At 42.9% G+C, this 13,483-nt stretch overlaps 1 protein-coding gene across 3 annotated transcripts in view; it reads left to right on the top strand.

Annotated features, from left to right (window-relative positions):
• The window catches only part of dennd1b (DENN/MADD domain containing 1B), a 103,767-nt gene that overhangs the window by 18,698 nt on the left and 71,586 nt on the right, over positions 1 to 13,483 (top strand). For all 3 annotated transcript variants that reach the window (XM_071486106.1, XM_071486105.1, XM_071486107.1), the window contains exon 3: positions 1,064 to 1,107. In XM_071486106.1, the coding sequence (XP_071342207.1) occupies positions 1,064 to 1,107 (44 nt within the window). The remainder of the gene's footprint in view (positions 1 to 1,063; positions 1,108 to 13,483) is intronic.

Below are 13,483 nucleotides of genomic sequence, written 5' to 3'. Positions count from 1 at the left end.
GGCTGCTTCCTTTCAACCACATTGTATAAGCCTGAGAAAAAGGAGGCTTACTTTTTAGGTTGGAGGTTAGCTTTAATGGAGGTGTAAACATATTGCAAGAGTCACATTAAGGCAATAACACGCTGGCAGCTTACAAAGTCAAATTATATGGCCCTTTTATGTAGTTTGGTATATTTTTCATGTGAATGCTCATCTTCACACATCAGTAATAAGTGAAAAATGTCTGTTGATTTTCTGTCTCCTGTGTCTTCTATGATTTAGAGTAAACATGAGTAACCTGTACTAATTGTGAATGTGTTTTGAGACATTTTCTTTAAACAAGAATGACCATTCTAAGTTTCTAGGACTGCAACAACTGATTATTTTACTGTAGATGAATCTATCAGTTCTTTCTTTTTAATTCATTTACTAGTGTGCTGAATGAGAAATACCTATCACAGCTCACCAAAGAAAAACATTTAGTAATTTTCGTATTTAGTCTGAAGTCTAAACCCCCAAAGTCTTCAATTTACATTGACACCTTTGAACCCAGTTACAGTTACAAATACAAATATAAATACTACAAATCAGTTAATCTGCTTTGCTAATTGCTCAGCATGAATGTTTACTGCAAAAACAAAGCCAAACCAAAACAGACCCATGTTATAATAATAAACCTCTAGCAAATATCCAGGCTTGTATAAATGTAGCACCAATTAAGCAAATAAACTAGAGTATGTGCTGATATGACTTTCTTAAACGTGCATGATTTGGAGTATAATATAAGCTATCATATCTACACTGAGAATATAGATTTGCATATTTACAGCACATACGGCCCAGACACACTCTCTCTTGTCTTTCACTGTGCGCTACTCTGTGTGTGTGTGTGTGTCTGTGTGTGTATGTGTAAGTGAGTATATACGTGTGTGTGTGTGTGTGTGTGTGTGTGCGCGCGTGCACACACTTGCAGCAGCCACCCTTGCCCCCACCCCTCTCATTAATATGTATGTGTTCTGAGGCAGCTAGCGAAGACGGTGTGTTTCTCACCAGCTGATTAATGCTGTCTGTCAATTACCTCTAGATCCAACCGTGCTGTGGAGCTTCCCCCAGGACCACACAGACCAGGTTGGAACACACTCTGCTTTTTCATACTTCTCTCCTCTCTCTCTCTCTCTCTCTCTCTCCAAACCTCGCTCTCTCACTCGTTCACTGTTACCGACAACCTCTACCTTCTCCTCCTCTCCCATCTCCCTTCCTTTCCTAATGCCCTTACTCACCCTGCCATCCCGTGGTAACCTCCCCCAACACCTATCACCACCACTACTCTCCTCCTCATCCCTATCTGTGCTCCCTCTCCTCTCTCTCTCTCTCTCTCTCTGTCTTCCTCCTCCTCCTCCTCCTCCTCTCTGTTTCATTGTACGTCTGTTGCTGGTAATGAAAAGCAGTGAGCAGGTCTTCAATAACCGACGAATCAGTAATTATCATGCAACCGTGACAGGAATGCACACCTCTGTTTTCCTCTCTCGCTCTCTCTCTCTCACTCTCTCTGTTTGTATCTCTTGCTTTCTCTCTCATTGTCCTACTCTGCCTGCTTCCTTTTGTTTCACATTTATAGCAATATCGGGTTCATTTTCAATCTGAAAGCAGAATCTGATGCTGTTTTGCAGTTCTTTTTGGCACACTATGTTCTTGCTATTGCAGGCTTTTACCTTAATATCTCCTACTAGTCTGTACAGCTAAAGAAATCAGATGAGGACATATTTTAAAGGATGGTTTCTTATTTTTATATTTTGGTATATCCTTTCTATTGATTATAATAACACTGTACTCACCAAAGAAATAGCTGTGATCTGGGAACACAGAAACATTGCTGCAATGAATCTGAAGGGGCAAGAAACACAAGCAGTCAGATGATCACAGGTTATAAACAAGCTAACAGTTTGCAATAAGTCTCACAATCTCACAATCATCTAAACAACTTTATTTGGAAGCAAAAGTGAAACTAAATCTTTACTAAATGCCCGTAGTAATCCTTTATTGTGTGTGCGCACAACCATGGTCAGTACAGACGGTCAAAGTTTAACCAGAAAGTGTGTCTGTTACATGTAGTGGATGTTTACAGTGAACTGTTTGGGTAATATTTCATGATTCCCCTGATCTAGGGATGCACCATTCCTATACAGTGTATTAGAATCAGCCACAACATGACCAATCCATATTAAATACACTGTCTTTGTTAATGCTTTTTCTGCTATCATTGACATTCATTCAGTCGTGTTGGGCTGCCAGCTCAGTCCCCAGCCTCGTGCTGCCTTACATAAAAATGATTCCAATAAGCTCCATGCGATGAGATGAACAGATTTTAAAACTGTGGTATCAGATTGGTTCTTGGTATCAGCATCACTGGTATTAGGAGATCAAAAGCTGGAGGTTTTCTGAACCAGTTTCTTGTTTGAATGCTTGTGTGTATTACCCTGTCTTTACTTCTTTTTAGTGATGTCACTGCAGTTAACTTGATTAGCACAAAGTTATCATTACTGATAGAAATGATGACCAAACCTACGGTCATGAACCTGAATTATCCTGTAAGCCAGTCATAAATCTTCTCAGTTATCTTAGAGGGACAATATACACACTCTGGAATAATTTAAATTGAATTTAATATGCTTTTCATTTAAAAGGCCTGCTCTTAACCCTTAGCAAAACACGCAGTCTCAGCAGGATGTCTTTGTTTTTTTTGTTTTTTTATCTCTAGCTTCACCTTCAAAGCAAACAGTCTAGATCCAACTTGATCAAAACGACCACACATTCTGTAAAAATATGAGTATGAATTTCAACGTTGTGCATGTCACTCTATGAGTCGACAGAATCATTCTCCTGTTGTTGCTCCAGCATGTGATGACTCTTGCTATCTGTTGCTGTGACTTCTCAGAGGTGTGTGTGTGTGTGTGTGTGTGTGTGTGTGTGTGTGTGTGTGTGTGTGTGTGTGTGTGTGTGTGTGTGTGAAACTTGCAGTGACAGTTAGATATGACAGGAAAAAAAACATGCAGCGCATTGTTTCTGTGCCAAGAGCAGCCACAGGACAAAACAGGACCTGGAGCAAATCACTGGACAGATGACTGCAGCAGCCCACCAGTGAAAGAGGGGAAGAAATGTACAAGTAGAAGGGGGGGGGGGGAAATAGAGAGATAGACAACAATATTTTTGTAGGCTAACTATTTCTTAACACAGCAACCAAGCCAGTGAGTTTAAGCAGCTCTCCTGCCTCTCTGATCCACTTTGAGGAATAAACGGGCTTGTAAAAAGATGCTTCAGGCGATGTCTGCCTGCCCCACAAGAACCAGAGCATGCTATCAGAGTAAGCGGTAGAGGGAGTGAGGGAACGAGAGTGTGAGCAACAAATTACAGCCTTACAGAGGTCGGCACAGGAAATGGAAATTAAGGAAGAGGAGTGAAAAAAGCATCTAAATCCAACAGAGATGAAATTAAAAAAATATATTTATTTATATCATGTCAAAAAATTGTGTAAACATGGTGTATATGTGGACATGGGCCTGCTTCATCGTTCTTCTCCAGCGTGTCTCTTCTTTTTAGCCCCCCACAACCTTACTTTTCTTTCATTCTGTTGTCGACCAGATCGTTTGTGTGCATAAGATGGCCCTTAAGATGGCTAGTTAGCGTGCTGTGTACAGAGGGATTGGCCCTTTCCCCCGTATACATAAAGGCTGTATTCACGAGCCTCATTACCAGGATTAGGCCTCCTTTCCTCCTTTGTGGGGCTGTAGGCTGGAGTCCTCTGTAGCCACAGTCTCTGTCTCTTTCTGTGGCCCGAGCTGGCCAGCATATGGCAGCAGCAGCCAACAGTCTCCGCAGAGGGGCTCAGAGCTCAGAGCTCAGAGCAAGGCCTCCTTTTGTTTAGGCCGTTATTGTTGCTCAGCGTAATGACATTTGTAGGCCGTAGGATCAGGGTGGAGGGGTTAGTCTACCCCAGGGGAGAAGGGGAGAGAGAAGGAGACAGAAAGACAGAGAAAGAGAGGGAGAGGGATGGAAGGAGGGGGAGAGGCGAAGACATGAAGACAGACAGGAGTGTGGATTATGGAAATATGAATTGATTTTTTTTCTGTTCTGTGGTAGAATAGAAAGCTCAAAGGAGAACAGACTGCAGGCTGGCTGGCACGCCGGGGTGGTGCTGGGGAAATATGAAGTGAGAGGCGCTTGCTCCCTCTTTCTTTCTCTCTCTCTCTCTCCTCTCTTTCTCTTTTCCCCTCCTGCTCCCCATATTCCTCCCTCAGCCCCTGAGACTCTTGATGCCCTGGTCATCTGCAGATGCCACTTGGATAGAGAGGCAGAGATGGAAGAGAGGGAGGGGAAGAGAGAGGTGGCTAAAGCATATATTTGAATCGCAAGAAGGGCTTTTTTTTCTTCTTTTTTTTTTTTTTGCAAATGGAGCAGACAGATGGAAATCTGTCCGTTTCCTCTCAGATCTCATCCCAAAGTTGAGGGAAAACACAGTACACAGAACACACACACATGCACACACACATGCACACACGCGCACATTGATGCACACATACACAAACTGAAAATGATACTGCCAGTTAATTCTAGCTAACCACAGTGTGGCTTGTATAGGGCCCACTTCTCTGTAGAGAACAGAAGATAATATGATAAACACTCAGCAAGCTCCACAAACAGAACACCATTTGAAAACTTATAGAGACTGTGAGCAACTCCACAGTATTTAAAAATGTGAAGTTACTCCACATGCTCTTGGAAGCAGCTGCACCACTCAGCATATTTTTAATACGTCCAGCCTCCAGCAGTTGATTATGTAGCAGTATATTATTTCTTTATGTTTTTATTGTCACATATATATCTGTGTTTGTCTTTCTGCTCATTGTTTAGTTAGTTTTTGGGCTTGAATGATATTTGCCATGTCATTCTCAGTATGTGTAGTCATCACAGCTCAGCCCACTTTACAATTAAAGGATTTAGCAAAAGTTGAATCATCAAGGACTGTACCTGTGTTCTGTAGGTCTCAACAGATGTCGTTCACATTCTACTTAATGTGACATGATCTCCTTCTGTAGAGTTGTATCTCACGGGGAGTCTGGTAACCAAGTATTTCTGGGGGATTTTCACACACAACAGTCTCTGGAGTTTACACTGAAAACCTCTGGTGAGCAGCAGTCCTGCGAACGGAAAAGTCTTGTTGATGAGAGAGGTCAGAAAAGGATGGCCTAGACTGGCAGAAATGCTACAGTAACTCAGATAACCACTCCTCACCACTGTGGTGAACAGAAAAGCATCTCAATGAACAACATGTTGAACCTTGAGGCAGATGAGCCACAACAGCAGAGGACCATGTCGAGCCACAAGAGCAGAGGACCATGTTGGGTTCCACTCTGTAGCCAGAAGCATATTCTGAGGCTGCAGTGGGCACAGGTTCACCAAAACTGCACCGTTGATGACTGGAAAAACAAAGTCTGGTCTGATGAATCTGAATTTCTGCTGAGGTATGGAGATGGTCAGGTCAGGATTTGGTATCAACAGCATGAATCCATAGACCCAACCTGTCGTGTGTCAACAGTCCAGGCTGGTGGTCGTGTGTAATGATGTGGTCAATGTTTTCTTGGCACAATTTGAGCCCCGTAATACCAGTCAATCACAGTTTGAATGCCACAGCCTATCTGAGTTTTGTTGCTGACCATGTGCATCTCTTTATAACCACAACCTGCCATTTTGTAATGCAAAAGTCATCTGAAACTGATTTGATGAACATGACGACAAGTTCAGTGAACTTCAGTGGCCTCCCCAGTCACCACATCTGAATCCAGTAGGAAACCTTTAGGGTGTGGTAGAACAGGAGACTGGCATTGTGAATGTCCAGTTGACAAATCTGCAGAAATTATGTGATGCAATCATGCCAACATGGAGCAGAATCTGAAAATCATGTTTCCAACATTGTGTGGGATCAGTGCCACAAAAAACCCGTGAAGAAGCAAAGGGAATTCTTAACCAGTGTTAGCATGGTGTTCCTAATAAAGTGTATATTTTAAGGATAATATAAGTGAAATCTACCTGATGAAGATCCTTTTCCCAGACACTGTCACCTATTTTTGCTCCACAGAAATGGATGAAATAGGATTCCTACTCCCAGGAAATAGACACGATTAGTTTGTATTTTGCTTGCACACTTGTTGTGCAGTTTATTTTCTGTTTACACTCTGACTTATGCTTCATCGTCTCGTACACTTCTCCTTATCTCTCTCTTCATTTTGCCTCTTGCACATTCCTTCCTCACAGTTTAGATGTAGTCTTCCTCCCCCAGTTTATCTGCACATCATACGTGCAGTCACATGCATACACAGAGAGATAACGTTGTGTTTGCCTTCCTGGCATATCACTGTTATGCGTCATTCTGGTCAAACCTTTACCCTATTTGCCGTTCTCCAGTCCATTTTTCTATTTTTGCAGTGTCCCTCATCCCTTCTGTCCCTTTTATATCTCTTACTCCCAGTCAGTTCATCAACCTTCTTGTTTCCAAAAGCTGCATCTCACATTTCCCCACACAAGCCACTATCACAGGAAATAACAAATTACACACATACTACATTTTTTTTGGTTGCCAGTCTGGTTGCGACATAATATCCAGAGGGAAATAAAGGAAATTTTCAATTATGAGAAGATTTACTTCTCTTAGCTAACTTAATTTGATGTTAACTCTCTATGGCCATTCCACATTTCAATAGAGAACCTTTGCTATTCTTGCTGCATACTGCATCAAGTTGACCACATAACATGCTGTTTTTTAATTTATTCCATGCTACAGTAGGTCTGATTCAATCCTAAGAGGAAATGTCTGTGTTTTAATGCACATGCACTACTATGTATAATGAATAGGTCATAATAAATGCATTCCAGGAGTGTATGTGAGCAATGTTTTTGTGACTTCTTGCATTGCCGAGGATGCCGTTTTGGTGAGCTTGTTGCATTTGGAACATGTAAATGATGAAGAGAGCAATCACTGTAGCAAAGAGTGTTGAAAAAACTGGCCTTACTTAAGACACACGATGTCTTGATTCTAAATTGAATTTTTAACTAATGATCTTAAAAGGAATAAATGTTACTTACACCAATACCTTATGTTTACAGCAGGTGTTTTAAATTGTAGAAATATTTGCTTGTGTCACACTTCACTGTAGCAGAGTGGTCAGTGTCTTCACTAAATGTCATGTCATCAGGCTTTGGCAAATTAGACATGAGAATAAGGCAAATATAGCAACACTTTTCAAAATCTGCCAGTTACTCTGCCTGTAGCCATGTTTTTTAACAGTTTCCAAGTAAATTTTGTTTTTCTCTTTTATGAATATATTATAAATATATTTATGTCCCTGTCTTCTTGCTTATTTAGTTGTAATCACTGTCAAGTTGTTTGGGCTGTCATGACTTCAGGTTGAAGGTGAGGGAGGGACAGACAAAGAGAAAGAGAAGAAGAGAGGCGGATGGTCTCTCGAGGCTTCAACCTCAGCAACTCTGAGTGTTGCTCTGACACCGTGCTCCATCAGGACAGCCCGCCTGACATGCTGTGATTGGTGGCCACAGCTCTGTGGACCGACCCTGGGTAGGGGAGGCAGGGAGGGGGCTCTTTGGAGGAGAGGTCAGGTGGGTGGGTGAGGGAGCAGTGGTCTGAGGGATTGAGGTGAAGGAGACATGATTGGTGGCTTCAGCCCTAAGGGAGCCGAGTGCTGACCCCGAGGAGAGAAAGAGATAGTGGGGGAGAGTAGTGTTGGAGAAGTCAAGGTGGGTCCAGTAGCAAAGGGCCAGAGATGCTAACTTATAGACAATGATATGTGGCCCCAGTTGAGACCTTCGGGAGCAATATAGAAAAGTTGTGTAGGAGAAGAGGTAGACCTAAGAGGATACAGAGAGAGAAGAATGGGAAGTAGTTGGGGATGTATGACAAAAAGGGTGACGGTTAAGGTGGGAGGAGGTGAAGAAGTGATGATATTGGTGGGAGGTAGAAAGATGAAGGGAAGGTGAGAGGCATGTGGAATTACAAAATGGGAGAGAAATTGAGAAAAAGTGGAGCGCAATGAAAAGCAGACAGACAGAGTGAATGAGTTTAGCAGTTAAAGTTTTAGGAATGCAATTTTGTTTTTGCAGAAATCCAAAAATATACATGTTTTTATATGTCAAGTGTAAATTTTGTAGCCTTAACTTAAAACCCCAGATGATTTAAAAAATGACATTTCATCCTTACTCAGGTTGTGATGAAGTTAGATGTTAAATGCCACAAATTAGTAATATACTATAGCAGGTCATTTTCTCAATGAAAAACTAATTCACCACATCGTAAAGTTTACATGAGTGTGGCTGACAGAGGAAGGCATGGATTGATAGCTGTGAAGGGGATGATGCTGGACACGAAAATACAGCAACTCAGTCACAGCACACGAAGCCCATCTCCCCCACCCATTCTCCAGACAGATAAGAGACAGAGATGTAGTGATGTTGTGTGGTGAGCTGTGAGTATTTTGTCAGCTCTCTGGGTGCTGCTGCAGCCAGTTGTATGAAGCTGTAACAGCAGTGGGAAACTGAGAGATGAAAAAAGATGGAAATTCATTCCTTTTTTTGTTTGCGTTTGAGGTACAGGCCTAAATGTGTGTGTGTGTGTGTGTGTGTGTGTGTGTGTGTGTGTGTGTGTGTGTGTGTGTGTGTGTGTATTTGCGTACATGTATGTGTGTGATGTCTCAGTGTGTCACAGGTTCTCGTCTTTCCCCTTCACTGCACTGTGACAGCAGTGTCAAACAAGGCCTCATATGATCTGTGTATGTCTTTGAGAATATGTGTGTGTATGTCTCTGGGTTGGGTTTTATTCTTCTTTCTAACCCTTTTCACCTCAGATCCCTGGGGTGTTCCAGGGTCTTGCCTAATGGACAGTCTTGCCCCACTAAGCTGGCCTTTTGCTCAGGCACTGAGCTGGACGCCTAACTAGGGCCCTTTGTTGCTCATGGGTCTTGATTGCGCTGACCTCTGGGCTCGCTTCCTGGGAGAAGGAGGGTGGTGGAAGACGAGAGCAGGGGAAGTGTTTTTACGCCCCGTTGCTCACATCTCTCCAGCATTGCCCAGTGACTGGCGAAAAGAAAGCGGTGGTGTGTTTTGGCAGTGGAGTAAAGAGCCGTTGGCTGCTTGTCTTTCCCAAGCTGCAGGTGGACAGTAGTGGATTCAGCTACAGATGTACCCATCCGACAAGTCACTCATCGTAAAAGCTAACTGCACTTTGGCTCCTCTGCCATTCCGCTCCAAAGAGGAAGTGTTCTGAAAGCAGTGAACAGTGAATTCAGGCTCAGTGAATCATTAAATATGTGCAATATAAACTGAGGTGTTGTGAGTGTCTTCACAAATGTAAACCTTTCCCTCAGGTCTTGCAGCTAATCTTGAGGATTGAAGGCTACGCTGTAAGATGGTTAACAGGTGATGGTTCACAAGATTCAAGGTTTCCACATTTCAGAATTGGAGCACTGGTGTTGGCACAGTGCAGCTGGGATGACCAGACAGCTCTACAGGGGAAGAAATAAACAGAAAGCATTCATAAAGTTAAACTCAGGCTTCAATCAGAGCACTCTTTGTTTAGCAGAGATTTTACAAATGCTTACATGTAGCTGCTGTTGTGGCCAGTTTGGAACAGTCTTTGGACACATGGCCACAGTAACGGAACAGAGATTTAAAAATAGGGAACAGGGAGATTGTTAGTCATGTGGTTAAACATTGTTCCACCTTGTTTTGTTTCATAATGAAAACTTGAATTTAACATCAACCTCCTTGTTTGGTTTAACATATTCTAACCGGACTAGTGTAATGCTGCAGCACATATGCTCCAAAATGTATGTACATTATATTTGAGACTGCTGCCAAACTTGCTCAGTATTATGACGCCAGTCACAGAGGAAGAAGGAACGCATCACTTGGAAACAGGTTGTGCCTGTCAACCATGGAGCTCATATTTACGGTATCATATGCCAGACTCACCCAAACCAAATACTGCTGTTGCCAACAGAGCTATCACACATATAACGCTGTGGCTCAATTTGCATGCATTTTTCCTGAACTACCCCATGCATGGCACAACCAGCAGCCACCAGTCAGAGACAGAGATAGAGGCAATGGCAGAACAAATAGGGTTGTTGTGTAAAAGCAGAGAAGGCTGGAGAGAGGGAGGGGAAGGAGGAGGAGGAGGAGGAAGAGGAGGAGGAGGAGGAGGAGGAGGAGGAGGAGGGCGCAGTGGTGACCTAACCCTCTCTGCTAGATTCCATGTACATCTGTCAATGAGATGTCCACTGCCAAATGTTTAGGAGCCAGTGTTGCACTACTGCTCCCCTGCTGAGCTTCAATGTATACATTCTTTGTGTGCGCGTCTGTGTGTGAGAGTCCATGAATGTGTGTGTGTGTGTGTGTGTGTGTGTGTGTGTGTGTGTGTGTGTGTGTGTGTGTGTGTGTGTGTGTGTGTGTGTGTGTGTGTGTGTGTGTGTGTGTGTGTGTGTGTGTGTGTGTGTGACGCCATGTGTTAGAGGCAGGCCCACATCAGGGTTCATACAGTCGAGCTAAGCCCAGTGGGAGCTGAAAGCTTAAAGAAGGAAATCCCCCCCGGCTGCTTCGTACACACACAAACACAGACACACACACACACACACGTGCGCGCTCTCTTTCTATCCTTCTCCCTCTCCTCCTGGCACTTCATTAATGAAGCCCATGCTTGTATGTTTGGGGCATATGCAGCTCTCTTGGTCCAACACTACAAGTGTGTGTGTGTGTGTGTTAGGGAGTGAGACATCTCCCCCTATCACATGGTAATATATTCAGTGGAAGATCTCGGCAGAGGCATAATACTGCCGCTCTCCCCTGTCTGAGCCCATCTGTGATATGTAGAAAGGACATCAGCAGGACAGGGTATTAGCACTGGAATAATGCGCACTGTTATTGTTGATGCCACACACTTATTCTCCATGCAGTATGCCCCCTCACCCCATAACATAAATACATCCATTGTGGAAAAAGCAGAAAATAAATGAGTGCAGTACACTGGATGAAATGTGTTCTACCCCAGTGGAATGTTATATTAGAGGTGACTCATTAACAGCTGATAGGAGGGGAATGAACTGGACATCAGAGGTTAACACAAATTATGATTGTCCTACATGTACATTATAGCCTAAAGGGGCAAAAAATAAATAAATAATTGAAACATTTTACCCTCTCTGTGTTAAACTTAAATAAAGACAACACTGTTGGTAAATGCAGTGGCTTCTGGGCAGCTAATTTCACAGTGACATTTCCATTCAAGAGGATGGATATAAAGTGTTGAAGCCAGTGGAAACGTGAGTGCTGTTAAGTGGTTCACAGGAGACTCGAGCTATGGCCTTCATTCATTTTGTCCTTGGTTGAGGCATCTGTGATGTCCTTAAGGGTCCAGAAGTACAGATTTAAAAATGACAACTATTTTCAGCAAACAGGGTTTTTTTTCCTTGCTGTAGAGGTGGCAGATACACATATGAATATAAGAACACATATACCTGTCAGGTGTTGTCATGTGCTTGAACAGGCCAGAAGATCAATCTACCACCTTCATCACATCTCCAAGAAGGGCTCTGGTAACACGAGACTGTTAACTAAAATAACCTTCCTCACCAGAGACGCTCTGCATCAGAGGGGTCACTGGGAACAGAAACTTGTTGAGGGGATTTAAAGAAAAAAAAAAAATCCAGAAAGACAAAACTCCCTCTTCCCCCGTCTCCCTCACCTATCAGTCTGGGCAGAGTGAGCAAGAATGTGAAAATGTAACGCCCCCGTGTCAATTTGAAAGTGAACCTCATCGGCTCATGTGCCCCTCCACCTCGCTCCACCGCCCCCCTCTCCATCTTCCCCCTCTCAAGCAGCTCTGTTGCTTTGGTCCGGCTCTGAAGGCCGTTCTTATTACCGGCACAGAGCGCAGGTCAGAATGGCAAGCCAGCAGCATACTATTAAAGCCTAATGAAAGGAATCTCTGCAGGGTCTGAGGTCTGCAGCGGCCAGAGGAGGCTGTGCCTCTGCCCATTGTTCTTCTGCTTCTCTCCTCACTATTCTGTAGTTTTTTTTTTCATCCCATCTCTAAATCTGGCTTCTCTTCTGTCTCCTCGGTATCTGTCTGTCACTGTCTTTGTCCCTCTCGCTCATTTTCTGTCTTTTCCTTTGTCTTGTTCCCTATTTTACTCTGCATCTTTATGTTACACTCTACCTGCATTTGCGTCAGATGGTGTGTTTCAAATGATGTTTCACTTCTATAAACCGAGCTGCCCTTAAAATGTAGCTATGGGCTCATATAAGTGCACAGTTTAACAGTTTCTGTTGTTTTCTCCTGTGGAAATTCAAGAGAAGGCTTAAGTTTCCCTTCCTATTACTGTTGTTATTGCATGTTGTCCAGTAAGGCCTTCAACATAACTGATCACCTTCTTTTTTTGACATATGGTTCCAGTTGACCACCTTATAATGTGGAATCACTCTGGTATTAATTGAGTAGCATGAATTGAGTACCCTGATCAGAGTGTACAGTGTATGTCTGTCTGTGGTCAAGCAGTTTTTAACTTTAATATGAGTCATGCAGCATTTTCCAGTGGCCACCGTGCCTGCATTTATTTCAAGATAGAAAAATAATGGCATTGTTCAGGAAGATGTAGTGGGCTGGGAGACATTATTGGAAGCAGAGGCTGCTGATATAGATTGTTTGATGCTTGTAAAGCATTGGATTAATATGAAGCAGTCTGTAACATGACAGGAAATTAATCTCTTGTGTCCTTTTTCCATATTTATTGGTCAGTTGTGAATGTATGAAAAGGTACAAGTATGGAAATAGATTGATGATGATGACACCTTGGATGTAAACAAGTGTCAGTGTATTTTCTCCTCTTGTGGCAGACTCAACATGTTGGTGGAAATTTTACAAAACAGTTTTGAAATTTGCATGATTGAGGTCACCAGCGATGGTGAAAACTTTGACGCTGTATGCTGTTTGTGAATTAGTGATGTCGCTGAACAGCTCTCTACTACAGTAACAACAGTGATGAACTCTCTCAGCAGATTGTACGGCCGGCACTTGACAATTGTCAACTCCACCACAGACTACAGCCTCTGTCTCACCCTCAGTCTGTCTTTTTTTCTTTCTTTCAGTCTTCATGCATTTGCCTGTGTATTTCTTTCAGTCTCCTCCTCTCTCTGTCTGTCTTTCTCACTCAAGAATCACATCCAGTAACCTTTCGGCATGTGGTGCAGTTTGGAGGTCACTGAAGAAACAGGAAGTTGTTCAGGAAGTTTGTTGTTTACGGTATATAATATCACACACGAACTCACTCTCTTTTCTCAGTTAAAGTACATCAGTTCATCAGTTGCTTGGTACCAAAAATGCATCTGAGTCGTTTGTGTTTTTATGCAGTTTGAGCTTAGTTTTAATCCAGCAGTCTATCCAATC

The sequence above is a fragment of the Trachinotus anak genome, unplaced genomic scaffold, assembly GCF_046630095.1.
Source record: "Trachinotus anak isolate AG129_WGS33_773 ecotype Australia unplaced genomic scaffold, CSIRO_AGI_Tana_v1 ptg000010l, whole genome shotgun sequence".
NCBI lineage: Eukaryota > Metazoa > Chordata > Actinopteri > Carangiformes > Carangidae > Trachinotus > Trachinotus anak.
The sequence above is the reverse complement of the archived record's forward strand: the minus strand, read 5'-3'. Positions and strand labels throughout refer to the sequence as shown.